The sequence below is a fragment of the Mycothermus thermophilus genome, assembly GCF_041956435.1.
Source record: "Mycothermus thermophilus strain CBS 625.91 unplaced genomic scaffold VTJ04scaffold_5, whole genome shotgun sequence".
NCBI classification, from domain to species: domain Eukaryota; kingdom Fungi; phylum Ascomycota; class Sordariomycetes; order Sordariales; family Chaetomiaceae; genus Mycothermus; species Mycothermus thermophilus.
The window spans coordinates 1,440,501-1,466,191 of record NW_027191431.1 but is presented as its reverse complement, the minus strand read 5'-3'; the positions used below and the strand labels follow the sequence as shown (position 1 = coordinate 1,466,191).

The 25,691-nt window shown below is 56.1% G+C and overlaps 10 protein-coding genes across 10 annotated transcripts; 4 read left to right on the top strand and 6 right to left on the bottom strand.

The window, feature by feature from the left end:
- Window positions 1-186: 186 nt before the first annotated feature.
- Window positions 187-1,801, bottom strand: VTJ04DRAFT_7574 (uncharacterized protein; the record flags this gene model as incomplete). The annotated part of the gene is made up of 4 exons (XM_069365916.1): window positions 187-1,084; window positions 1,141-1,434; window positions 1,497-1,718; window positions 1,785-1,801. The coding sequence occupies 4 exons, from the start codon at window positions 1,799-1,801 to the stop codon at window positions 187-189; spliced, it is 1,431 nt and encodes a 476-aa protein (XP_069216903.1).
- Window positions 1,802-2,317: 516 nt separating this feature from the next.
- Window positions 2,318-3,429, top strand: VTJ04DRAFT_7573 (uncharacterized protein; the record flags this gene model as incomplete). Its single annotated transcript, XM_069365915.1, has 3 exons — window positions 2,318-2,332; window positions 2,758-3,232; window positions 3,293-3,429. 3 exons carry the CDS (start codon window positions 2,318-2,320, stop codon window positions 3,427-3,429), a joined length of 627 nt encoding a protein of 208 aa, XP_069216902.1.
- Window positions 3,430-3,464: 35 nt separating this feature from the next.
- Window positions 3,465-4,174, top strand: VTJ04DRAFT_7572 (uncharacterized protein; the record flags this gene model as incomplete). Its single annotated transcript, XM_069365914.1, has 3 exons — window positions 3,465-3,556; window positions 3,619-3,989; window positions 4,053-4,174. The coding sequence occupies 3 exons, from the start codon at window positions 3,465-3,467 to the stop codon at window positions 4,172-4,174; spliced, it is 585 nt and encodes a 194-aa protein (XP_069216901.1).
- A 54-nt stretch (window positions 4,175-4,228) lies between these two features.
- VTJ04DRAFT_7571 (uncharacterized protein) lies at window positions 4,229-6,991 on the bottom strand (the record flags this gene model as incomplete). Its single annotated transcript, XM_069365913.1, has 2 exons — window positions 4,229-6,622; window positions 6,866-6,991. The coding sequence occupies 2 exons, from the start codon at window positions 6,989-6,991 to the stop codon at window positions 4,229-4,231; spliced, it is 2,520 nt and encodes an 839-aa protein (XP_069216900.1).
- A 27-nt stretch (window positions 6,992-7,018) lies between these two features.
- Window positions 7,019-8,226, bottom strand: VTJ04DRAFT_7570 (uncharacterized protein; the record flags this gene model as incomplete). Its single annotated transcript, XM_069365912.1, has 4 exons — window positions 7,019-7,178; window positions 7,276-7,379; window positions 7,595-7,755; window positions 8,202-8,226. The coding sequence occupies 4 exons, from the start codon at window positions 8,224-8,226 to the stop codon at window positions 7,019-7,021; spliced, it is 450 nt and encodes a 149-aa protein (XP_069216899.1).
- Window positions 8,227-10,728: 2,502 nt separating this feature from the next.
- VTJ04DRAFT_7569 (uncharacterized protein) lies at window positions 10,729-12,496 on the top strand (the record flags this gene model as incomplete). Its single annotated transcript, XM_069365910.1, has 5 exons — window positions 10,729-10,906; window positions 10,984-11,009; window positions 11,072-11,108; window positions 11,194-11,650; window positions 11,785-12,496. 5 exons carry the CDS (start codon window positions 10,729-10,731, stop codon window positions 12,494-12,496), a joined length of 1,410 nt encoding a protein of 469 aa, XP_069216898.1.
- A 3,913-nt stretch (window positions 12,497-16,409) lies between these two features.
- On the top strand, window positions 16,410-17,111 carry VTJ04DRAFT_7568 (uncharacterized protein; the record flags this gene model as incomplete). The annotated part of the gene is made up of 1 exon (XM_069365909.1): window positions 16,410-17,111. The coding sequence occupies one exon, from the start codon at window positions 16,410-16,412 to the stop codon at window positions 17,109-17,111; it is 702 nt and encodes a 233-aa protein (XP_069216897.1).
- A 980-nt stretch (window positions 17,112-18,091) lies between these two features.
- On the bottom strand, window positions 18,092-18,458 carry VTJ04DRAFT_7567 (uncharacterized protein; the record flags this gene model as incomplete). Its single annotated transcript, XM_069365908.1, has 2 exons — window positions 18,092-18,110; window positions 18,220-18,458. The coding sequence occupies 2 exons, from the start codon at window positions 18,456-18,458 to the stop codon at window positions 18,092-18,094; spliced, it is 258 nt and encodes an 85-aa protein (XP_069216896.1).
- Window positions 18,459-18,524: 66 nt separating this feature from the next.
- VTJ04DRAFT_7566 (uncharacterized protein) lies at window positions 18,525-21,152 on the bottom strand (the record flags this gene model as incomplete). The annotated part of the gene is made up of 1 exon (XM_069365907.1): window positions 18,525-21,152. One exon carries the CDS (start codon window positions 21,150-21,152, stop codon window positions 18,525-18,527), a length of 2,628 nt encoding a protein of 875 aa, XP_069216895.1.
- Window positions 21,153-23,465: 2,313 nt separating this feature from the next.
- VTJ04DRAFT_7565 (uncharacterized protein) lies at window positions 23,466-25,568 on the bottom strand (the record flags this gene model as incomplete). The annotated part of the gene is made up of 2 exons (XM_069365906.1): window positions 23,466-24,221; window positions 24,288-25,568. 2 exons carry the CDS (start codon window positions 25,566-25,568, stop codon window positions 23,466-23,468), a joined length of 2,037 nt encoding a protein of 678 aa, XP_069216894.1.
- Window positions 25,569-25,691: the final 123 nt, after the last annotated feature.

The following is a 25,691-nucleotide window of genomic DNA, read 5'->3' as shown; positions in this document are numbered from 1 at the left end:
TCCATAAGTGAACTTGTGGAGGGCTGTCAGCTGCAGGGAGCACTTATTCAGGCCCACACTCATTAACCTCACACCACGAGCATGACAGAATACCGAGGATACAATGTCCCAGTTGCCAAGTCAATTACACAGCAGAATAAGGTAGGCAAACTCGACATAGAACTTCTCTCTTCCCTCCCCTACCTACTACCTCGCCAACTCTTCCACACCCTCAACCCTAACCGGTCCCTTCGTTCTGGACCTCTCCCTCTGCAACACCCATTCCAAAGCCTTCGCCACATCTCGAGCGATCGCCCGCGGCCTAAACTCCCCCTTCAGCTGTTCCCTCCCCTTGCCGAGCGTCTCGCTCCACACCCCAGTCCTCACCAACACCGACACCCACTCCGTGCCGTGCTCGCTCCGGTGAGAGTTGGCCCCGGCAATGTCGCTCTCCGGGTTGTCGCCGACCATGTACACCGTCCTCAGCGGGGAGGTGGCTCCTGGTGCGTGTTCCTGCTGACCGGCAGCCCCAGCCCCGGCTTTCCTTTCCGCAATCCGCCTCAACACCTCGTGCCTATGCCCCGTCAACACCCGCTCTGCAAACCGGTACGTCTCCCCGTACGGCTTGCCGATGCACGTCCTCCGCAGCTCGTGGCCGCCCGTGATCCGCCGCCACAGGCCGGCCAGGCTGGCCTGGAACGCGCCCTGGCCGAGCCGCGGGAGGGGGTAGTTTGCGCTCCAAAACAGGTCGGCGTTGCTGAAGAAAAGAAATGGCTGGCCGTCCTCTTGCCAGCCGCAGTTGGGCAGGGCCGGGTCGCCGTTGCGCGGGGAGTAGGTGCCGAGGTAGCCTTGGTGGGACAAGAGCAGGTCGGTCATGATCTGGACGTCGAGGGCCCAGTCACGCGGGTCGTTGAGGACGAACATGGCGTCGACTTTGAGGTGGGTGGATGGGACCGGAGCGGGGAGGCCGGAGGTTCGGGGGTTGTAGAGCGGAAGAGGCAGAGGTCGGGACGGGGCGGCGTAAGAGGAAGCGGCCTGGAAGGGGAAGATGGTAGGGTCGGCGGCGTAGATGTCGGCGGGGGTGACGATGCGTTGGAAGCCGTAGCTGCCGCTTGTGGTTAATTTTTATGGTCCAAGCTGAGAAGCAAGGAGAGAACGTACTGTTCAAAGATACCCCGACATTTCTCATAATCCGACCCCGTCACCAAGACGGTCTTGTCGCGCAGGCTCTCCGGGCCCTCGAGGAGCTCGCGGAACGGCGTGTGAGACTGGATAAAGTTGTCGGTGGAAAGCGGCACGCCCAGGCGCTCCGAGAGATCCCGGACGCGCTCAGGCTCGGTCTTGCCGCCGCCGTTGGTGAGCAGAATGAAAGGGATGTTGTTGTCATGGAGAAAGTTCAACACTTTGGACGCCCCTGGGATCGGCTTGGATTCGTGCACAAGAACGCCATCGATGCTGCGAGAGGGTTAGTCTGTGTGTCTGTCTCTGTGGTTCCGGGGACCGTGCGGCGAGCGTACTCAAAAGCGAAGGCGAAAGAAGGCGGCTCTGGTCCCACACCCAGCTCCTCATCTCGAGTGAGATGTTGGGAGGAGAACCTCAACTGACCAAGCTGAGCGGACCTCTTAAAGGGGTGGCTCCTCTTCCCGACTAGGTGAGACCTCGACGTCCCAGGCAGAGCATACCAGGATGCGACCGCTTGCCTCACGCTAAGAGGGGTTCGCAAGCCCCCGAGAAATACCCTATGATCATGTTAGTGAGACATCTCAAGACTGATCAATTCCGGTGCTGGAAAGGCAGGTATTCACCTGTGCATCAACGTCATAGCGTCGGTGCTTTTTGGTCAACTACGTCGCACCGGTTGGTTCTTTGTTGCGTCCCCCCTCCTCCTTGCGCCGGCGTCCAAGTCAACAGACGTCGAGGACTCGAAGGTTTCAAAGTTCAGAAAAATGGTGAGTTACGAAAGCCCTGGACCATGAAAATCCTGGTTGGGCTGTCGCCTCAAGGCCTAGTTGGCATGTAAGAGTGACTCAAGTCGGTTCTGTTCAACCGATGTTGGGTTCTTGCCAAAGGAAAGAAGATGGGTAACCCTGGGAATGCATGTTCGGAAAGCAAGCTAGGGTTGCAGCTTGAGGCGCGTGGTGGATCCAATGGAGCTTGACTCGAGCTCGAGTCAACTCGTTGATGAACCCATCACTGGACCAAACAATGAAACAAACCTCAGAGGTATAATTATGAAATTATGAAAAGAGCCCCAGTTAAGCATCCAGAAGAAACTCTCTATGAGTCAATGGTCTCGACCCCAACTACCATATTTCCATTCCTCTCTCGTCTGACTCCTATGCAGCAGCAACATGTAAGATGGGTTGTTCAGCCCAGTCACCATTTTCCGCATCCTCCCCGTTGTCAAAGTTGTTTGGTTAAGGTCCGTACAAGGAGGGGAAATATTAAGTACAAGTCGAAAAATAGAAATAAAAAAATGAGAAACAACATCACAAAATTGGGAACAAAGTAACTACTAGCCGCAGACGTGAGGCAGACAACATGTGAACAGGTTCCAGCCCCCTCAACTCTTGCGACTGGAATGTGGCGGCCCCGAACAAGGCAATCCAACTGACCAACCTCCTGGCAAACCACAATACACACATACAAGCAAACAAACACACATCACGAACATGAAGTAGTAAGAATCCAGCAACTTTTAATACATCAAACAATCCAAACAATATTCATTCTCCATCATGTTTATCCCCACAAACAAACAATTAAATTACAAAAAAGGGCAGGCAAACCTCACTTCCCCCCTCCCCGAAGCCGAGCGCTCTCTTCCCTCTCTCACACACATTCCATCCCTGGATCTCCCTGACCAAGCTGAGATCAGACGAGAGTCGCGCTCATGATGGTTTAAATAAATCAACCATCCTTCTTGACACGGCCATCGGCCAGTCCCACCTCAATCCTCCCCGTCTTGTCTCTTTTCTTCTCTCCCTCTCTTTCGCGATCGCAAGACCGAACCCTGGTGCTTCCCTCATTAGCATTACCATCCCACACACCACCACCTCGTCCGACCATCACTACCACGCCCGCTGCCCCTGCCCCGCCAGTCCAGCCGTTTGTCGCGAAAGAGAGCAGAGAGAAAGAAAGAAAATCGGGAGAAGAAAGCCGCAAGACCCAATGACCATCGCATCTCTCCCTCCCAGCCGCGAGGGGCCAGGGAAACAACGCTGCTTGCCGGATGAAGCATGCCAGCGAGTAGGTAGGTACCTGATACACCTTACCTAGGGGAGGGGTGATATGAGTTTGCCGCCAACCGAAGAGAAAAACAAAACATGTAAAAACCATGCCAAACAAGCAGAAAACAACAATAACAACCGAGATTCGTCTATCGCCATTAACGTCCCAGTCATGAAAGAGAGATCAGAAAACAAAGAACCTGCACCCCCTCGACCTTAAAAATCGAAACGCAAAACAAAAAAACATAAACATCCATGCCAAACAACATGCAACAGGGGGTGATTTTCCCTCGCCCCCATCTCTCGCACGCCACCTCCCCGGTTCCCCTTGGGAAAACCAAAACAAGGTAATACTGAGCGACCAGGTCTCAACAACATGAAGCTTCCCCCTCAAGGCCGGACCCCAAAGACTGCCGAGAAGGAGGGTGCTTGATGCCAGCAAACAGACCTGCGGACGCTGCCCGGACGGGGCTGGACGGGAAAACCGGGGACATACCAAAAAGGAGCGCGGTGGGTGCGATGTGGTGAGAAGGGGGCAAGGTGGAAAAACAATAATGGCAATAAAGCCAGGGGAAATGCATCTTCTTCCTCCGTCGAAAGTACCCTCCCGTTCCGCTCTTCTTCAACTCTCCTCTCCTCTCTTGAACGAAGAACAAAAACGCCGCGCCATCCGAAATACTGAACAATTAGAGACCCCATGCATGATATGCTTGCTGCTGAAACAAAAAAAGCCTGAGTCGTCGATCGTTATCTTCAACAAGGAAAGCGTCGTCCGTCGTTGTTTTTCTTGAATTGTCGTTGCACGTCGTCGTCTCCGAGATCAGGTGAAAATGGAAAAATGAGATCTTGCAAGACCGAGCCGGGGTGATGAGAGGTGGGAAGAGGGGCGAGCATTAGGTGAGTCGTGGGTAGGTTCGGATCATTCCGTCATCGTCATTGTCGTTGCGGTTCCCATGACTGACTGACTGACTGACTGACTTGCATACTCATACAGAATCGAGACGGACTTCTCTCTTCTCTCAAACCCGGCTCACCGAAGTCCTACTCCGCTCGTCCTCCTCAATGACATCGCTCAACCTCGTCGGATGGTGATGGCGGGGCATCGTTTCCCAGCCCGGCGCCGAGTAGCCTTGGCCGCTGTACTGGTCGGAGGACCCGGCGGTGGTGTATCCCCCACCGCCACCGCCACCGCCCGAGGACCACTGCGAACTTGACGGCGGGTATCCGGTCTGCGACGAACCCGCACCGGCCGGGTTGGTATCGTACTCGTCTGCAAACACGTCGTCGTCAGCCCTCTGTCGTTGTCGTCGCGATCGGCTGGGCGAGGTCGAGGGGCTATCAAAGGGGATGCGATTCCCGTCCTCGTCGCGCAGGTAATTGCCGTGACTGTCGAGCATGAAATACTCACCCTCACTGTAGCCAGCTTCGGAGCCCGCGGCACCGTGGTCGCCGCCGGCGCCCGAGTCTTCGGGTTGTTGACTATAGTATCCGGTGCCGGAACCGCCGGCTCCAGTCGAGGACGAAGGGCCGGCCGCGGAGGACGACCCGTAGCCACCGTAATGGCCGGGCTGCGCGGCGACATACTCCGAGGTGTCGACTGCGTGGCTCTGGGACCTAGTGTGCCGCCCGACGCCGCGAGAGATGGCAGCTTGCGTCATGGGAACGACCTGGACGCCACCAACCAGAGTTGGATGGCCTTGCTGGAGCGACAGCGTCCTGTCGCGTTCCTCCTGTTCGCGGCGCCCGAGTTCCTCCCAGGCGCGACGGGCTTCCTCCTTGGAGATGAGCAGCTCCCTGCGCATTTCGGCCACCATCTTTTGCAACTTTTGGTTCTCGGCCTCAGCCTGCGCGGCCTTGCGAGCCGCCTCGGCCCTGGCCTGGCGCTCCTGCTCGAGTTGGTTTTGCAGCATACCGTTCACTTCCTGGTGGCGCTCGAGCTCGGAGCGGGTCTCGAAAAACCAGCGCTGGAACTTGCGCTCCGAGCTGGCGCGCAGGCGCTGCAGCTCGACGACGGCATGGAAGAGGTTCGCGCCCGCCGCCGACAGGTCGGCCACCTGCCGCGACAATTGGGTGGATATCGGGTTACGCTCAGCCTCGTCCGTGTTCTCTTGCAACCGCCGCAGCCAGAAGCTGGTCATGCCTTCCCAGTGGGCCGAGAGGGCCTCCCACCGCTCAAAGGCGTGCGGGAAGGTGTTCCTAAGACGCGTGCCGTTCGCGGCGCCCTGGGCCGAGGTCTCTCCTGTCTGGGTCTGGCCAGGCGCGCAGGATGTGGAGGGGATGCCAGCCGGGCCGGCCGAGGTAGTCGCAGGCGGGACACGCCCGGTGCGCAACGGAGGAACCGTGGCGGATGGCTGTTGGCCGGGAGTGCTTGGAATATTGCCCGGGGTGCGAGATGACGAGGGCTGGGCATCCTGGACCCGTTGTTGGCGGGAAGACGAGGCCTCGGCAGGCGTGGCGGCTTGCCTCTGCTGCTCGGCGGCGAGGCGCGCCTCTTCCTCGGCGCGAGCGCGCTCCATTTGCTCGCGCTCTGCTCGTTGCCGGGCTTCGCGCTCGGCCCGCTCGCGCATGATCATGCGGGGACCGCGAATGACTTGTTGCGGAGACCCCGTCTGGGCCGGGGGAGCGGTTGGTCGAGACGACGATGCGACATGGCCATTGGTGGTGGCGGGGCCGCCGGAAAGGAGGTCCGCCATGGAAGCGTTCTCTTCCTCGAGGTCTGGAGAAAAGGGATTTGGTTTGCGGAGGGCTTCCTCGAGCGCCCAGAGAATTGCGCTCCTGGTGTGCCTGGAAACGCGGGCGGCAGGGTGTTGCGGCGGCGGTGGTCTCGGAGGGGAAGCTGGTCCCTGATAGTGGTAGTCTGAGGTGCGGCGGGGACGACGGAAGAATGTCGAAGGGTCTTCGTAGTCGGCGTCGTCGCTCAGAGACTGGCGAGACAGATGGCTGCGGAACGATTCGAAACCGTGCCTGGCCGGACCGGCCTGACGAGACTCTTCGGGGATGGAGAAGATGGGCCGCGGGGCAGTTCCAGTGACCGGGGATTCACGTCCGTGTCGGCGGGGAGGTGTGATGGAAAAGACGCGGGTGCTCGGACTCGAAGGACCGGCGCCTGGAACCGGGCTCGGGGTGGCAGTGAAGCGCGGTGTGCGACGGAGAGTCCGGACGGAAGAGGCGGTGGTCGGACGGTCTTCTTGTCGGGAGGTAGGGTGGTCCGGCGAGGGGGTAAAGGTGGACCTCGGCCGGTACGGCGGAGCGGGATTTGGAGAAGGGGTGCGGGACTGATGGGCGTACAACTCGCTGGAGATTCGAGGGGACGCTTCTTGACTGCCAGCAGCAAGGTCTCCCAAAACACCAGCGGGGACTGGTGTGGTCGACAAGGCGGAGAGGTCACCACGGGGCGTGGTGACAGGCCTCTGCTGTTAGAGGAGGATGGGGACTGTGTTCATGCAAGTCGATCGGTTAGCACCCGTCGTCGCACACACTCGGCGGTCAGGGGGGGCGGAGGAGATGTGAGGGGGATACAATTGGAAATATTGCGGTCTGGGAATGGGGACGGGAAAAGATGTGGGAGGGTAGGATGGAAGGGTGACGGTGACGAAATGTGCCGTGTGCGACACACACAGCAGCAGCAGCAGCACCATGGTACTGTACAAACTTACCCTGGAGGGAGGAGGAGATGGAGGGGCGGGACGCTCCTGGAAAATCAGAGGGGAGGAGGGGAAGAGGAGGAAAAAGAGCGGAAGAAAGGAAAAAGAGAAGAAGAGCAAGAGCCAGCTCTCGAGCATCTGCCGGAGGGCCTCCGACAAGACAGCTTAGCTTTGGAGTTGGCGGGCTAGCTGTGTGGAAGCGCGGTAGCGTGGTTGGCTGTGGATGGGGTTTGCCGGAAAATGCGGGAGGCGGGTGAAGGCGAAAAGTGCGTGGCTGGCAACGGAGCACATGCAGCAGCACCAAGCACCAGCGCGGGAGGTTGGCCTGAAAGGGGGCTAGCAGCACCGCCGAGCGTGCATTCGGTCGCCGTGCCAGACAAAAAAATTATTAGTATTAAAAAGAGGGTTTGGGCATCCAGTACCCGAGTCGGTTGTATCTGGAGTAGGTAGGTTGGTAGGTGGGTGGGTGGTGGTGGCGATTGGGGGGTCCGTTTGTTGGTGACGAAGTGAGTGAGTGTTTGTTTGTCTTTACTCAGGGGCCCGGCGTCGGGTGTTTTTGTCAGTCGAACTCATTCATTTTACGTATGTCTTGCTGCTGCCCGACCAGTTTTGGCGACCATGCAAGGCTGCAAAGAAACCTCCAAAAGGAGTGCAACGCAGCAGCAGTTTGCAGCAGTTCGGCTTTGGGGCAGCAAGTTGGAGGAAAACAACACAGAGCTTGATCGCGTCGCAGGCACTCACCGCTCTCTTAGTCAAGAACGCGACAGACGCAGAGTTGCAGATGCAAAAACGAATGACGGTGGACTCGAAGCAGGCTGCTGGCGATGCAGTGCGATATCGAGATCCAATGGGTCGAAACGAGTGTGGTGTGGTGGTCAACAGGTTGCTGGCGCTGTTGATTTCTGGAAACGAAACGAGTGATGCCGGGTCGGGATCTGATGTTTTTTTAGGAGACGGAAGATCGGGATCGGCTGGAACCTTGGAGAGAGGTCGACGAAGCAGAAAAAGGTTTCCAAGGTCGCAGCTCGCGCAGGGGACACAAGGGACACAGGGGGGACACGCGCTAGGATTCGCGAAGCTTAGCGGCGTGCACGGGCCAAACAGCAGCGGACAAAGGCGCTGGACTCCTTCCAGCTTGGACGGTTGGCTTGAATGACAGGATCGATGATGGAGCTCGCGTGTTTGTTTTGTTGGATGGAATTGTTGACTTTACGAGTCCAGGTTCTCCTGAGGATAAAAGTAAAATGCACACCTGGCCATACATATACTTCAACACAGCAATCCACCTCTAGGACTTCTGCTGCGTGCATATCTTGTCTCTGCGGCGATATGCAAGTCAGGGCCTCACCAATGGCCGCATCTCTGCGCTGCATCAAGTGAGCGAGGGGACTGAGGGAAGACTCGATGCCGTTTGCCAATCTCACAACAACCTAAGTCAAAACCTGATCGGGTTGATCGGGTCGATCGGCACTTCGGGTCGATCATCCTACTTCTTTCTTGGGGAGACGACTTGAGTCAAGTACCGTATATTGTCAAGCCACACTAACCCCCGGGATACTCCAGCCACACCGCACCCGGTGGACATCCACACGAGCACAACACGAGATGGAGACCAGGTCAACATAATCTTTCAAGCTCCCATCTCAGCGTCACCTCCAGCTTTCCCAGCTTCCAAGCAGCTTGTCTCCACCCCGCTGACCTCAGATGCATCCATCGACGGACATGCACAACCCCAAGGTCCCTGCCCTCGGCCAATCGACCCCCATCTCCTGACCGAAGCAGGAAATCAGGCACAACATGGCATTAACACCGGCACTAAGCTGCCAAGCTTGCTGAAGACGAGGGGTCGCTGAGTTGGCATCATCCTGCATCGTCCTGCACCTGACCTCGGACAACCGCCGCACCCGATAGGATGGCACAACACAAGAATCAAGGCATGAGGTGAGGCGAGTGTGTCAAGCCCATTCAGCAGGCCAGCCACGCCTGATGCGGCTGTGTGTCTGCCAAGGCCTGCTTCGAACCGAAACCTGTTTCTTCACTTTCCGCAGCCTCGACCTCTTCCATGGCTCGACCCGACATCTCGCAGGACGGCAGCTTTCATCAGCGGAGTTATTCCAGCCGACGAGTACAAACCTGATCCAGGCCCGACCTCTTCACCCGGCCATCTTCAGCCCAAAGTACGGATGATACCGATCTCATTCCCTCTGGAGCTCGTCAAACGGACAAGAACATACTCAGGTAATAACACCAACACGGATCACCCTGCTTGATATACAGAGGTAAAATTGCGGGAGCAAAAATAGACCTGCGTCGCGTGCCGAGCCGAGAATTGTTTCCAGCATGACGGTAACTCTTGAGGAATGAGGATGGTGGGCTTTTATCAAGGCATCAGCTTTTCTCAATCCTCCTCACTGCCGTCGGTGGTAGGAGGATTTGAGGGTTTATTATGCCAAATGTCACCCTGCGTCGGTCAACATGAATGGGAAACTTGATGCCTTGGCTGCCACTCCAATCCCATCGTTCTGGACCCCGAGAGCTTTGCAATGCCACACACAATTGCCGTCGGGCTTGGGACCCAAATCCAAGGCGCCTCTGCTTCTGCCACTTCCAGTGTTTCACAAAACCACCTCTGCTGTGTGTTCCTGGCACAGCTTAAGCGCCAAGCCCTGAGGGGAGAACATACTTGGTACAGTCGGGACAGGCACTTTGTCCAAAGCGACCTTACCCACCGGCTCTCTCCAGACTTGGGGAGGATTCTGCCCCATGGGGGATCAAGTTATCAAAAAGGGTCACATCCCCTGCATCACGTACATTCTACAATGCAACCTTGGAATAAGAAACATCCAGCGCCAAACATCAAGTACAATCTTCTGTTCCTCCATCCCGCTTTTCATTGGCCACCCCGGCGCTGGCTTACACGGGAGCACTTACAACTTACAGCAGAAGCAGAGCACTTCACGGAGAGCAAACTGTTAAATCCAGGTATCAACCTTATTCTTGCCATTCTTCCCGCCCCCGGACTCCAAGGCCTTGGAGGAAGAGTTACTTCGGATGGCGTCTGGGGAAGTCGATGAACTCGATGCACAATCTCGACTCCACATCGTGAGCAACAACACATCAACGCAAAAGTCCCAAATCCAGAAAATGAGGAAGGTAAACTTTACTGCACTTCATTCACCAGGTTCCATACCTCTATGATCAAGGTTGCTACCACTCTGATACAAAGCTTGCGGCGCAGATTCCCGTTCTCATGATGATGGCTTGGTTGCATAACCGGGGATGTGTTCCTTCGCCGTTCCTCCCACGCTCCCACATCTCTGGAACCACCCTCAAGCTCATGTGCCGAGCCCAAGACGCTCAACGATGTTTCCTTACCCTTCCAAGCCTCCATCCGTGCGTTGTCTTGTTTAATGTTGTCTGGTTGCTTACCCCCCTGTGTGCCGTGTATGAAAAGCATTCCTTCTCCGTCCCTGTTCGTCACACCGACTTACTTCCATTGGTGTTGTATCTGAACCAGACAAGTAGACGGCACCTCGCTGTTATCGGAGGTGAAGAACACGGGCGGACAAGTTAGCCCGCTATTCTCTGGACATGTAAAGTCGGTGTTTGTCCATGAGATATCTGTTTTAGAATTACCACACTATTGCGTTTCGGTCTCGCTCTGTGTGTTTTTACCAGAATCACTCCACCATCTCTGCGGCCGGCTCGCCATGTCCACAAGTCCAAGCGACAACAAGCAGCAACTATAACCTCATCGACATTGACTCCGTTATGTTCTGAAATAAACATATGGACCCGACTTCGAAAACAACACTGCCCTGAAGGTACTACCAACTTCAACCAGCAACCCGACGACCGGGACCAACTCCACCACCATGTACACAAGAACGTTCAGCGTGGCCCATGCGTACGCGGTCAATCCCATCGGACCGGTTCCGTACAGCGGCTATCAAGTGTTCGGGCTCTTTCTGGTCTGCTTCGGGCCCATTCCGGCCGTTGTGGCCTGCATCTTGCGCTGGTACGCGAGGAGGATATCGTGCGGGCTTGGTTTGGGTGGGTGGACTCGTCTCTCGAGAAGCTCCTGGTCATGGAGAGGGCGAGTACTGACTTTATCTCCTTCTATTCTTCAGATGACTGGCTCATATTCCTGGCAACCGTACGCCTATCTCACCAAAGTCTCGGGGTTGAGATTCACGCTTGACTAATGTGGTTTGTTAGGCCATTGGAATCCCACAATCTGTCTTCACTGTTTTCTGTACGAAGCCTTCTTTGAGATTCCTATAACAACACCCTCCTTACTTCTACACTAGACCTGGTCAACTAATAAACACCCCGCTCAGATGTCCGCACCGGCTACTGGGGCATCCACGACCGCGACATTCCCCCGCACCCCTGGAACCAGGGCTTCTTCTGGGACTTCATGAACCGGCTCTGCTACACGCCACTGCTCGTGCTCGTCAAAATATCGGCCCTCCTTTTTCTTCTGCGGCTCGGCGGGACGAAGCGGCTCGTGCGGCTGTCCTGCAAAGCCCTCATCGCGCTGCTGGTCGTCCAGCTCGCAGTCTTCCTGCCTGCCAACATCCTGATGTGCTACCCCGTCCAGTTCGCCTGGCTCGGCCCAGCGGCGGGGACCAAGGGAAAGTGTTTTCAAGCAGACATGTTTTTCTTGTCGCTCGCGGTGATCAATGTCGTAACGGATATCTTGACGCTGCTGGTGCCGTTTATGGCATTTTTGGGTATCAAGTTGAACGAGAGGGTTCGGTTTGCGATTTTGGCAGTCTTTGCTTTGGGAGGACTGTAAGTGCCTGCTTACCTCGTGCCTATTTTTATGCTCCTCTTCCTCCTCCTCCTCCTCCTCCTCCTCCTCTTCCTCCTCCTCCTCCTCCATGTCCTCACCCAGCCACTGACGCTAACCCTTACAAAAATAACAGAGTCACCTTCGCCAGTACCCTCCGCCTCTACTCCGTCATCCGCATCTGGTTCCTTCAACCTGCCGACCGCCACTACTCTCTCGGCTACACGCTCTACACCATCGAGGTCAACCTAGCCATCATCACCGCCACCCTGCCCACCCTCTGGCCGCTGTGTCGCCGTTGGTTTCCGGGCGTCTTCGAGGCCATGGGCCTCCACAGGCCGTATCTCGTCCCAGACATCGAGGTCGGTTATGCCTCGCGCATCAATGACGACGAGTCCTCCAAATTCGCCACCGTCGGAACCACCACTGCCACTGCAGCAGCGGCAGTGGAAGTTGAGGAGTTGAGGCCCCCGCTCAAGGCCAAGACTCTGTGGCTATCCCGTCCGAGGCCACTGAGTTTCCTGCGCCCGTTGTCTGTGAGTAGCGTTGCTGCTACTGCTCCTGTTGATGTTGGCGGTGGTCAGAGGGGGGTTGGGAGGAATACCAACACGACAACAACATCATCATCATCGCCCGAGCAGAGCCCCCTGGCAATATCGGGTACTGCTCCCGGGCAGGAGGAGAAAGGGGAGTTATCGGAGTCGGGTGACGAGGATGTAATTGACTACCATGGAATGGTGAGGCGCGTGGAGATGGACATCCCGATAGCATCGCCGAGTCCCAAACAGGAAGCGTCTGAAGGGGATGGAAGAAGACGAGGAGGAGGGTCTGGAGGGGGAGAGGGGTGAAGAGGGAAAATGCGTAAACTGCGGATGGTCGAAACGCAGAGCATACTTCGTTAATAATACAGATCAAAGGAAATATATTGGAGATGTTTGCGTCACAAACGCAATGCAATGCATCCGGGAGAAGCTCCGGGTTCCGTGACCTGATGGTACCGGGTCGGTTGTGACACTGCGACGAAAGCTACCTAAGGTATATTGGGAAGCGGCTCATCGCCAGTGGGAAGCTGAAAGCTCATGCCGAGAGTCACACAACCGCTGGGAAATAGGAGAATACGATGATGCGGGATGCATCGTGTGATCCGACCTCGGGAGGAGGAGCTTTCGTCATCGGCCCGACGAGAGAAAATGCTAGGACGGATATTGTGGTGGCAGAGATTTGGAAAGAATGTTGACAGCTTAGCTACGGAGTTGACATACCTAGTAGAAACTCATTCTGCCCTTGACTCGTTGAGCCCGGGATAAGTGTGAAGCGGGTGGATGGAAGCTACTGGATATATCGAAAGTTTGCGCAGCTTGTGTTTGATGGTGCTTTTACCCCTGAGAAAATGGCTAAGTACTCGAGGTACCTGCCAGCCTAGGTGTGTATCTGAGTGCACTTTTCAAGTTTGCGTCCTTGCTGTACAGATCCTTACTTGAGGACAGACCGCCCAGTGTGTCATAATCCACATATGTGATGCTATGGTTGCGTGGTTTGGATCTATCCGGATATTCCGTAAGAGACCACGAAAACTGACAAAGTGGCGTCTTCGGAGGACTATGTTTGCGTGGGTTGACGTGCAGCTTCACCCGAGTCGACGCCAACAACTGCAGCTGAGATATAAATATTCCGTACTCCGTATTGGCCTATTAGTCAAATAAGCGGTGACTTGACGATACCTTGCAGAACTCGGGGGTTTGCGCACAGGAGACGGTCAGACAACAGGCAATATCAGTGGTCAGCTCCGACAGTTTGCTGATGGTTTGTCTGGATGGATGAGCTGCAGGTTTGTCTATGCCATTAGGGCAACTCGAAGCAAGATTCACACATCGGAACTCCTGAGAAGTTGGGTTGGTTTGCCATCATCATTATCGGGACATACACCTAGTGCCTCAGTTGATGCAAGATGAACAGAACAGCAAGAAGAAAACGACTGACCCCAGCTGAATAATCCAGAACAGTGAAGGCAAAATCCTCGGCTGGATGCTCGCTATGGCTAGCTGTCAAACCATGCATGTATGTCCTTCTCCATGTGGAATAGGGGTTCGGATGAATGGTAGTTCGGAAGTTGTACATGCTCCAAAGACTCCATCAGGTTCAGCGTAACCACCTGAAGATGCACTGCAGCTCAGGCCATGGTCATGGCGAACCATTCGTGGCTATCTGCCTGCTGCACGGTGCGGGTCGAGTACCTACATAGGTGCATGCGGCGGCTTGCAGGCTGCGACCACACCGTCAACCTGCTGCGGCACCAACATACCATTCCGATGGGCTCCGATTGGCGATGCGAAGTGATCGCAGATCTTGGCTAGGGAAGCTTAAATCCGGGTGGATTACGGGAGATCGACAACTTACATACCCGCGGAGGTGAGGGGGGCCTAGCCAAGAGACAAACTTCAGACCTACGAGTAGACGAGGGAGGTTGGAAGAGGGTTCAAGAATAACGGGAGAGGGAAGACATGTCGGCACCTCATTCAGTCGACCCTTCGGCAGTTCAAGTTGCCTCTCTGTTCGATGCTGAAATGGCCCTTGGATTCCCGTCATGTCCCTGTCCAAGGGGGTTGGCAAAATAACCACCTTTCTCCCTACATCAGGCAGGTACAGTACAGAGTCTACCTCCCTTGAAACCCTTACCTGTCGACATCTCCCAACTCGTGCGTCCCGGCATCGGCATCTCGACGCGCTCCTTGTCTTCCGACACGTGGTGAAATGGCGTTGGCAAACAGATGCCCCTCGTCTTGGCCTTTTTTATCCCTGCGCAAGAAAGGAGACTTACTAATATGCAATGTACATCTCCCCGGCCCAACCTCAGTGCGGCGCCATGCAGCACGAACACAGATCTAGCAAACCGTTGGTTCAGCTTTTGGGGAAGCTCGTGGTAGAGGCCGGGAAATGGTCCGGGGAACAGCATAGGGGTTGCTAAGAGGTGCGAGGACGCAGGAGGTACCTAGGTAGATACGTCATGCCAAGTTTGCAGATTCTCTGTCGAACAAGACGTCAGCCAGCCAACTCTTCCCACTGTTCTCTCCGCTTGTCATCCAATGTCAAGGGATCCCGACACAGAAGTGAAAGGCCTTTCAGAGTGCAGCCCTACACAGCCCTGCTACATCAGTACCTGCATTGAGCACAATGGTGATGGAGAAAGGTCGAGGCCTTTCTTCAAGGGCTTGCTGAAGCCCTCGGAACAAGCCAGCCCTTGCTCGAGAAACAAACACGATTGACTGTTGGCAACTGCTGGCACGGGCATATTTCAAAGACCAGTGGTCGCGGTACTCTGGAGTACAGAAGTACGTACATCCCTCCGTGCCATCATCCCTCGCCATTGTTTACGTCTCCCCCAGATCGCCGATCTCTGAGTGGCGTCCAAGTCCCAACCCACCCTCCGCATTTTTGCCCCTTTCCCAAGCCTCAACCTTCGGAGGGTCACGTCGTCGTATAAGTGAGTGCAAGGATCGCATTTCGTCTACCTATCACCCTCACTGAAGTTGCTCCACCGTGAGAGTTGTTTGCTTATCCTGTCTTCGTCACCTCACTCATAATATTCATATCACAGACTCATTTACCTAGTATCACTGTCACCTTGTCCTTTTCCTTCTCTTTTGGCCCTCTCCATCTCCTAAGACACATGATATGACCACAATGTGGGTGAAGAAACGAGTAACTTCTGGCAACGACGCCGAGGTGACTGAGATCAGATACTGCCCAACCTCTCGGTTAGTTACAAATTTCTCATATCCTCGTACCGACGTTTTACACCATTACCGGGAAAAGCAACACGCGCCCTCTCGGGACTCCCAAGGGTCTGCATCTTCAGTGCCCGGGATGGTTGAAGATCACGAGTCCGAATATTCAGAAGATGACAGCCATTACCACCCTTCCCCCATTGAGCAGCGGGCATTGTGCTATGGAAATCCAGAAGACGCTTCAATAATCCAAGTTGTTTCCGGGACGGAATCCGCGCCAGTTCGGTGTGTGACCAGTCAACCCTCGTCCACCATGGAGAGCCACCAGCTGTTGGAATCTAGTCGACGCGTGGTTGTTTCGTGTCCAGAGGCGAGATCAACCCAACCCAAGCCTCCTCCGAGACCTGCCTATTCTCTATTCCCCCCGGCTCATGTGTGTCGAGCAATCACTCCCCCAAGGACTGCAATATCACCAGTCCCCACACAGCAGCGCAGATTGGTATCTGCACCGGTTTTTCTGTCGTCACAACCAACGCCTAGGAGTCCAACTGGCATCTCCATCAACAGCCGTACGGGCAGTGCTCAGGGGTATCGGCCTGGCTCATCCAGAGGATCTCCGTTCTGCGCAACAAACCAAGGCGGCTCAAGCGCGACGAGCTCGACAGACTCCATTCCTCTTCTGCTTCGGAGCCCTGCTTCAACCCCTCCTAGCTCTCCCAAGCCGCCCACAGACACCACCTCATCCCCCGTGGCGGCAGTGCGGTGGCCCTTCGAGACTCCCAAACCCTACCAGCAAGAGTTTTCACAGCCACCACCATCACATGCTGTTGTCCAGCCTCAACCCCAGCCTCGAAAGCTCCCTCTCTCCAAAACCATAACCCGCTCCACGCCAGCCCTCGCCACGCTGGCCAAGGAGCAAGCAAGAAGAGAGCGAGCGTCTCTATCCAATAGCCCCGATTTCCCGCCACCACCCGCACCACCTAGTGCCTTTGCTCACCGACCTCTCCCACCCCTTCCTACGGCAGCGGTTACTGCCATGGCAGCCGAACGCCGGCCGTCTTCCCCAACCATTCCGCAAATCTCCGTCTTCGAATTCGAGTCGGACACCGAAGAGGAGGAGGAGTCTCGCACCAGCGCCAGAAACAAGAGGACCGGCGGCCGTGACCGCACCAACCACAACAAATCTCCCTCCGGCGGTGGTGGTAGCGGCAGTAGTAGTAGCGAAACTCGGAGTCTGGCACGGCGGTCTTTTCATGGATTGGCGCATCCCCATCTTCACCATCACCATCACCACCATCACTACCATCATCATCAAGATGACGGGAGCAGGAACGCCCAACGACAACCGCAACCCGAAAAGAAATCCAAACAAAAACAACCCGTCCTGGGGATCGGTGGTAGCAGCACGTACATCGGGACGCGACAGGACCACAAACGCAGCGCCAGCGATGAGGGGCCGACATCATCATCATCATCATCATCATCATCACGAAGCAGGATAATATCTCGCACCATGAATGCCGCGTCACGACATAATCATCACCACACTCCCTGGCGACGTGGTGGGGAGATGGAAGGAGATGGACCTGAAGAAGAAGAGGACCATGTTGAGGTACGGAGGTCGGCGGTTAGTATGGACCTTCCTCGTCAGAGCAGCGGCGGTGGTGAGGAGAAGGAGAGGGAGGAGGAAAGGGAGGAAAGGATGGGGTGGTTGAGGAGGTTGAAGAGGAGGTATTGAATGTCTCTATCTCTTTCGTTTGTCTCCTAACAGGTCTATTTGGCTTTTTGGGATATTGAGGTGGCTGGGACTGGCTAGGTTGGGTGACGGGATCTTCAAGGATGGTTGGACTGGTGTTGGGCGGGTGGGCATTGGGATAATATTATCCATTGTTCATGTTACGGAACACAGGGCGCAACAGGATACCTTACGTGGGGATGCGGAAGGGAGATCGGCTACGGTCAATGTACGGAGTTTGTACGACCAACTATGTATTTGTATCACGGGTGGGACAATGGGTTTGTGTCAACGACGACGTGCTGGTGTTCAGGTGTCCGAGGAGAGGACCAAGCATTAATTGCGGAACAGGATGTTGCTCGATTGAATGTAGGGACCCAGTTAAGAAGATTGACAGCGAGTCTCGTCATGTTTGCAAGCGAAAGTGCCTCAAATTCCTGGCTCCCAAGTATATAACTCACCGCGTTGTGCCCTCTTCCCAACCACCTCCCTCACATACCCAACCGTCAAGTGGTATGTGGGGGAGGTGGTCAAAAAATCCCAGATTTGCCGGGCCCCTTTTGTGAAAGAAAAAAAGAAAAAGAAAAAAAAAGAAAAAGAAGAACGGCTTGGGTCCGAGCCGAAGCGAGCACTGGAGTAAAAATCCCACTGAGGGTTTTTCGTAGCCGTCCTCCCCTACTCCGGTCCATCCCTAAATACCGTAAGAGTAGGGTTGGGCGGTGAGCTTTTTGTCTTTCTTTTTCTTTTCCTTTTCTCTTGTTCGTTTTGTGTTTGGAAATAGGAGGAATGGTTGGGTCACCTCTTCCTATCCTCCCATGTGCGGTTTCGAATGAACAAACACCAACTTCAAATACACGCGTCTAGTTTCCACGCAAGACCGCGCTGGCATGTAATGTGCTCCGTACGGATCCGGTCTTTTTTGGATGATGAAATGCCTTCCAATCAATCAAGGATGATGGCCAAGATGACCAGGTTCATTTGTCTCACAGGTCCCAGGGGTGGCTAGGAGCAGGAAAGGCAGGAAGTACAGTATGTCTGACTTTGTGCTCTTCACAATCATTTTATGTTCATTTCATACATCAATGTGTCTACCTATGTACTGCATACATACAGTTTGCTCATATTTCCAGTAATATCACATATGAATCGTCCCAGCACTCCCCCATTGCGTTCGGTATTGACTGGAATGCAACTATCCTCCTCCCAAATCCAATCATCCAACCTCCCCTCATGATAAACATTAACATCATAAAACATCCATGTACACTTTTCCAAACTCCCACAAACCTCTGCGAATACATAAAACACACACAAGAAAACAAAACTCCAACCCCAAGTAATCATCATCATAACCCATCATCACTCATCATCACAATCATCACCTCATTTCCCTCCATTTACCACTCACTCCCTTCATCACCCCACCTTCGGCCGCTGAATCTGACTCTTCCTCACCCTCTCGGTAAACCTCCTCACCCTCCTCACGCCCAACTCCATCTCCCCATGCCCTTCACTTCCAGACCCAACACCACCAGCACCACCAACGCCACTATCCCCTCCAAACCCAAACGCCCACCAACTCTGCGCCTCGCCGGGCAACCCCTTCCCCACGCCCAACCGTGACATCATCTCACTGCGCGTCACGCACCGCTTGAACGCCGGCTCCTCGCGCAGCTCGGCGCTGACCAGGTACCCGACCACCTCCGCAAGGCAAGTAACAGGGTGCGGCATGCGCATGGCCGCGCGACCGGGGAGCAGCGCCGCGAGACCCGTGACGTAAAGGACCAGCAAGCCGAGGAGCACGCCGTAGGCGGGTACGTTGGCGTACATGCGGACTTCGCCTCCTTCCAGGCCCAGGTTGGCTGCGCCGTTCTTGCTGCTGGGCACGGTCAAGGCCATGAAACACCCGCCCGCGATCACCGGGATGCCGACATTGATAGTAGCGAGCAGCGACACCGCCGCGACGCGCCAGTGCTTGTTGCGCAGGGCGTGCAGGGTCGCCTGGCCCGGGGCGCAGGCCGCGTAGTCAGCGAGGATGGACTGATCGGCGGGCGCGCCGCGGGGGCTGGACAGCTCGGCCCAGGGGGCGAGGATGCGCACGTGCATGTCGAGGGACTGGAAGGCCAAGAAAACAATGACGCCGACCAGGGAGGGGATGAAGCTAAACACGAAATCGGCCGGCGAAAAAGCGCCGCCGCGCGGAGCCGAGGAGAGCCCGGGCCGGAACCCGGCCGAGAGGCGGGTGGCCGGGTGGAAGGTGGCGACGAAGATGACGATCAGCAAGGCCAGGGCGATGAGGACGATCCAGAGCAGCGGCGAGGTGCGCAGGGCCCAGGGGAGGTACGGACGCGGCGCGCGCGCGGCGTGTTCAAGGTCGTGGTCGGGATCGCGCTGGTGGTCGTCGGCGGCGTCAGTCTGGTGGAGCAGGGGCACACCGGCGGGACCGGCTTGTTTCTTCTTTTCGTCGGCGCGGGACATGCGCTCGCCGGCGGCAAGGCCGCGGAGGGGCATGAGATTAGGCTGGTCCATCGGGCTGCCCAGGGTGTGCCAGATGCCGTGGCGGCCGTCCTTCCATGTCCAGTAGCAGAGCCGGTCCGAGGTTCGGCGGCGCAGGGCGAAGCGGATGCCTTCGCGACTGCGGGCGAGCTGGGTACCGCGATAATCTTCGGCCGTGTTGGTCTCAGAGACAAGGGCGGAGATATCGGCGAGAGATCGAGGGTCCCAGACCAGACCAGTGGTGGTGATGCTAGCCCAGGTCCGCCACACGAGGATGGTCGAGGCCAGCAGGAGGAGGTACAAGGCAACGAGCGTCCACGCTACGCCCTGGACGGTGGCCCATATCCACTTCTGGTCCACCAGGATGACGGTAAAGAGGGAGCTTTGCAGAGGGATGGTGAAAGCCGTCAGCCAGGTGATAACCACGGGCACCCACACCTTCCAAGGCCCGACCAAGCGCGGCCAGAGAAAGGAGGGATACATGTCCTGGAACAGAGCCCCCGCCCGCTTCTCGGATTCCTCGGCAGCCAGCTGAGCGAAGGGGTGGGTGCGCAGCATGGTGGACACGAGAAACTGCGCATAGAGCAGAACGCCAGCAGCAACAAGCTGCGGCAAGAAGCGGAAGATGAAGTACCTCCCACCGTAGAGAGAAACCCACGGCAACAACCCCTGGCGAAGGTGCGAGTAGACGGCGCAGAAGATCAAAGCGCCAATCATGAGGATGCAGACGGCCATGAAGCCAAACAAGGGCAGCGGGCGCAGAGGCCACGGGCGGAACGTTAATGGCGGCAACGCGCGGCCATTGGAGACGAGCTCGTCGTCCCGGACGGGCCTCCATTCGTGAGGCTGGGCCCGGGCATTCTTAAGCAGCGTCTCAGCAAGAGACTGTGCCGACTCTCGAGGACCCGGGATGGCGGGGGGGTGAGGAAGAAGTGGTTGGGCCTCGGGGTTCAACTGAGTAGGTTGTGTCGGGGCAGGAGGATGAGCTGCGGCAGGACGGGATGGTAACGTCCCTCCTGTTGGAGGGTGCTGCTGCTGTTGTTGTTGCGGTGGTTGCTGGCCTCCCGGCCCAGACTGACCTGGTACCATGGGGTTGGGGTTGAGGACAGGTCCAGACGAGGAGCTGCCGCTGACTGAAAGGGGGTCCGGGAAGCCAGTGTCGGCATCGCGGCCTCGGGTGAGAGCCTCAATGGCATACTGAATGAAGGGGGTGTTGTCGACTCCCGGCGTGATGACGCCGTCGAGGCGAGCAAGCTCGTCCCTGAATTCTTCGGCCCTGGCGGGATTCATGGCGGAGAGTCGCCAGTCTTCGGGTGGAGGCCAAGAGGGAATGCTGGGTACACGGATGTGCGGGCCCTCAACGGGGATGGGAGGCCCGGAAGAGCGGGCCTCTTGTTGTTGGTGGTGGGTGTCTGGAGGATACGGAAGCCGGCTGGGATCAAGATCGGAGGGGTTGGGTGATGGGGCCGTCGCTGGCCTGTTAGGATCAGAAGAAAGATGACTATGATGAGGAGGATACTCTGGGGGACGACGGCTCGGGCTGTTCATGCTTCCCGACAACAGGGCAGAGGGGATGACGGCAAGGAAAACAAGGGGACGCAGGAACCAGCAGAAGAGCAAAGCAAGGAAGCAAAAGCAACGTCAAGCTGGACTGCCGAACCACAGCCACAGAGCCTCTCCACCACTGAGACGAGAGTTACAAACAGCCGCGAAGTGACCAAGTGCCCAAACACAAGACGGAATCGGAAGGACGATGATGCATCAATTGCATTGCATGAATGATGCCGGCGGCAGGCGGCCGTCGGGCACCTCAAAGAGTGAAATACTTACCGATCTATGAGAGAGAGAGAGGAGGAGGTTGGGCGGACACCTGGCTGTCTGAAGTCGGGGTGGCCGCGGTGAGGTGTTCTGCAGGATGATGTGTGTGGTTGGGAAAGCCTTGACCACTCAGCTTTTGCCCAGCCACCGCTTTTTCTCTTTTTGTCTTCTTTTGCCGCAGTTGGGACCTGCTGCCACCAAACCAGGCAACTTGGTGGACTGCAAAATGCAATTGACGGTGCCAGCGCATCAAATGAGAGACAGAGCATGCAGTTTGTCTATTTTGCGTTTGCTTTTAGTCTTATTTTGTATTCATTTCCCCGCCAATTTGCTGTCCCAAGAGAGAAGAGAGAGGCCTTCGGCCGTCATCCGGATGAGTTCGGCGGTGTGGGGCCGGGCGGGGATGTGGGGTCCGGAGCCGCTGCCCAGACCAGCCATCAGCTTTCTTGGCCGTCGCAGATTCAGGGGCAATGTAAACAATGACCGTCTCCAAGACAACGGCCACTCGGAGCGCTCTCCGGCCTTGGTTTGGGACGTCGTTCTCAATGTATGTATTCCGTATGAGGATGTAGGGATAGGTTGTAGATATATACAGCCGTCGCTCGATACGCTCAATTGTAGTAACTACTCGCTTCCTTGGCCGACCTAGGTAATTCTATCCAGGTAACAATGCTCAGTACGGAGTACCTGGCGCGTTAACCACCCTTTCACTCCCCCTCCATCACCCCCGTCTCATCCTCATCCGGCCTCGCCAAATCAACCTCCACTTTCGGATCCCACCTATTCTTGAATCCATATTCATCTGTTTCGGGGTTGTACACCCATCGGCCTACATTAGGTCTGTCTCGTTTACACGCCCGACACTTGCTGCCCATTCCTGCTTCGACCCGGTCATTGAAGCATCTGTTCATCAGAGACCTTCATTAGTGATAGTCCAAAACGAAAATCGGGAAGTAAGAATGGAAACAAGTCTTGATATTGGAAGGAAGAAAGAAGTCAGGAAACTTACTCTGGACAAAGAAGATGCACCTTCAGCTTCCTCCCCAATCTCCACGAGTCCACTTGATCTTTCTCGCTGAAGTCTCTGCAGTACACCATGACGACCGCCGTAGGTCCTATAATACGCAAGGCAATTTGACAACAATGTGTCAGCTGGTCGCTCATATCATGTCCTTCCTCGGGCTGGCGTTATCCCATGCCTGCGTCTCATAGTTGTTGGGAACCTTGGGTAGACATACTCTCACACGAGGGACACACCACAGGAGCCATTGATGCCAATTGAGCGTTGATGCCTGGGTTATCGTCTCTTTTCGGGGAGGTCCTGGCGGTGAAGAGATGTAGGTATAAATTCCCAGGACCGAATAAAGACCGGCTGGACTGAGAGACTTGGCTTCCTCGGATGACGATGCGTCCACTCGACCGAGGACGGACGTGTAGGTGTAATGAAGAGACTATCAACAACAATGATAGATGGCAGGAATTCGAGTACGCTAATCAACACGATGATGAGAACACTTTGGGATCGACTGCTGCACATAAAGGAGGACGCGGGAGCTATTCATCGTCTGGAACTGGATGTTGTACAAGCTCAAGCAGGGAGCACCGTCAAATTTTCTTGCGTTGCTCTTTCCAAGAACTGGGAAGAGATTGTTGTTTGCAATGGGGGCTGCCAGACAGACCCGGCAGTTGCCCCGCTAACTGGCCTACTCTCCGCGGCAGAAGAGCTATTATTCTATCACTCCTTGTGTCTCCAACGGCCAAGTTTTGATGACCACCATCCCGGTTATCATCACCATCACCCCATTCATGACCGATACAAATTAAGTCTTCTTTAATATTGATGCCTATCCAAACCGCCACCCTAAAACAGCCCAGGTCATCAAGACCTGCAACATGGAGGCACCGCTAGGGTATCCCTTCTTGAAAGAACAGGAACAATACAAAAGCAGTAGCCAACCCCCCAAACCTCAAAGACAACTCCCTCGTCAGTCCCGATGATAGACAACCCGAAGCAACCATCGCTTCTCTATCCATTTATATCCTTCAATAGTTGACCAACTTCAAATGCTGCGCCACCCCATCCTCAAGCTCCTCCTTTTTCACCAGCCCCATCAGCACACAATCTCCCAAGAAGAAATATGCCCGCTCCTGCGCATATGAGAGGTAGTCAAACTCCTCCTCCTCCTCTTCCTCCGTTTCCTCTTCTTCACCCTTCTTCTCCAACCCGGGAACCTTGGCCTGCACAATTCCCCACGCAACCCACTGGGCGCTGTTGGCCGTCCTCCACAGCCTCGCCTCTTCCATAAGCGCCTTCACCTTGCGCTCAACCTCCTCTTCACGCCGGCGTTCCTCCTCTCTCCACCCGCCTGGAGGGGCACGCGCGTCGAGCATAAACTCGGCGACCGAGTTCTTCGGGCCTGGTTGAGGCTGTGCAGGACTTCCGTTGCCGTTGGGCTGCTGCTGCTGCTGGGAGGCCACTGCTGCCGATAGCTCTCCCGGTGTATTGGGTGTGCTAGGAGAGACATAAGAGAACTGCGGACGGTGCTCGACATAAGCGCGAATGAACCGGTGTTGTTCCTCAGGCGTGGGGTAGGCGGAGGTATTGCAGGCGTAGGAGTAAACAGGGTCGTGGTAATTGTAAGTCCACTCGGAAAAGTGATTTGCAAACTCAAGGCCAGGGACATTGGCCGCCGCGTACTCGAAGTCGATGACGACGAGTTGCTTGTGTTCGTTGGCGGGATGAAGGAGTGGGGACTTGCGGTCGTCGGGCTGGAAGCGAAGAATGTTGCCATATTGAGTCTGGATGGGGTTACGGTTAGAAAGAAACGTCAACCGATGAGACTAAGAAAAGTGGTAAGAGCTTACATCATTGTGCGCAAACACCAGCTTGTCACGGAGGTTCTTTGCGTCGCCGTAGTAGGCGTTCAAATGCTCCCGATACTTCTCCACGAGTCCTTTAAAGACAGGCCATGGTACCCCGCAAACGAAGCCCCGCGTCTTCCAGACGCCGCCAGGAAGCGATTGCGGCCTGGCAACGACTTCTTTGTCAAGGTACTGAACCGTTTTCTCTACCTGACGAAGCCATTTGTCCCAGTTCTTCCAGACCGCAGGGCCCCCGTTCCTCTCCTCTTCAAGCAGCTCGACGCCATCGTGCAGCTCGCGCATGCGCTTGGCAATCTGCTTGGAGGTGTTGGGCTCTCTCATCGTGTTTGGGGTAAGCGGTGTCGCATTCAGGTACTGTTCAAACCGTCCGTTGAGGAAGGTTCCAAGCAGACGAGGGCCGATCTTCTTCCGGGCCAGCCGCCGGAGCACGCTCAACTCGTTCTCCCTGTCGATCAGATGGTCCACCTGGGGTCCATAGATGCGCAGCAGCACCTTGGACGGGTGGCTCTTGCCAGGCTCACGGGGCAGCACCGACTCGGGCGGTGGAGACACGACATAGACTGCGTTGGTGAGGGCGCCGCTAAGGCGCTCGACCGAGATGGTCTCACCGCTGTTGAGCGGCACACGGCGCCACCCCTTGAGCCGCAGCGTGTGTGCCAAGCGTATGATCTCGTTCTTGAAGGTGATCCAATTCTGTCTGTCCTTCTCTTTGCGACCAGGCGTCGTGGCAGAATCGTCTGCGCCTGACTGACCGCTCGTGTAGCCGAGAGCCTTAGAGTTGTCAAGGACGGCTTCGCAGCTAGGCACCACCACGTCGTCGTCCACCCACTCAGTGTCAGACGAGGCGGCACGATAAAGGTCCCTGCTGGACTTTTTGCGGCTTTTGCGAGTTAGGCGGGGGCCAGCGCCAGGCGTCGGGTTCAGGCCCAGGGCGGCGACGTTTTCATCCACAATCTTCTGGAGTCTATCGAGCGAGACGCTGCTGGAGTCGGATGCGGCCGACTCGGTGCTACGCCGGGTCGCAGCAGGGACGGAGTCATCATTTGCGGTCGCCGAGTCCCTCGGCGGGCGGGATTGACGTCGGGATTTCCTCTTCTCCTTCTTGATCTTCTCCCGCTGCAGCCACTCAGTGACCTGGCCCAGGATCCTCTCGGTGACCAATTCAAGTCGATGGAGGTAAGGGTTGCTGGAATGGGGAGTACGGAGTCCTTCGGAGGCGGCACTTGGCGTAGCGCTCTTCGAATCGAAGTAAGAGACGTCCATGCTGTCTTGGCTCAGAGTGGAAGACCTTGACGCAGCCAGAGACGAAGGCGGGCGTCCGGTAAGTCGACGATTTACACCAGCCGAAAACTGCCTCCTGATGTGCGGCTCATCTGGGCCTGGAGA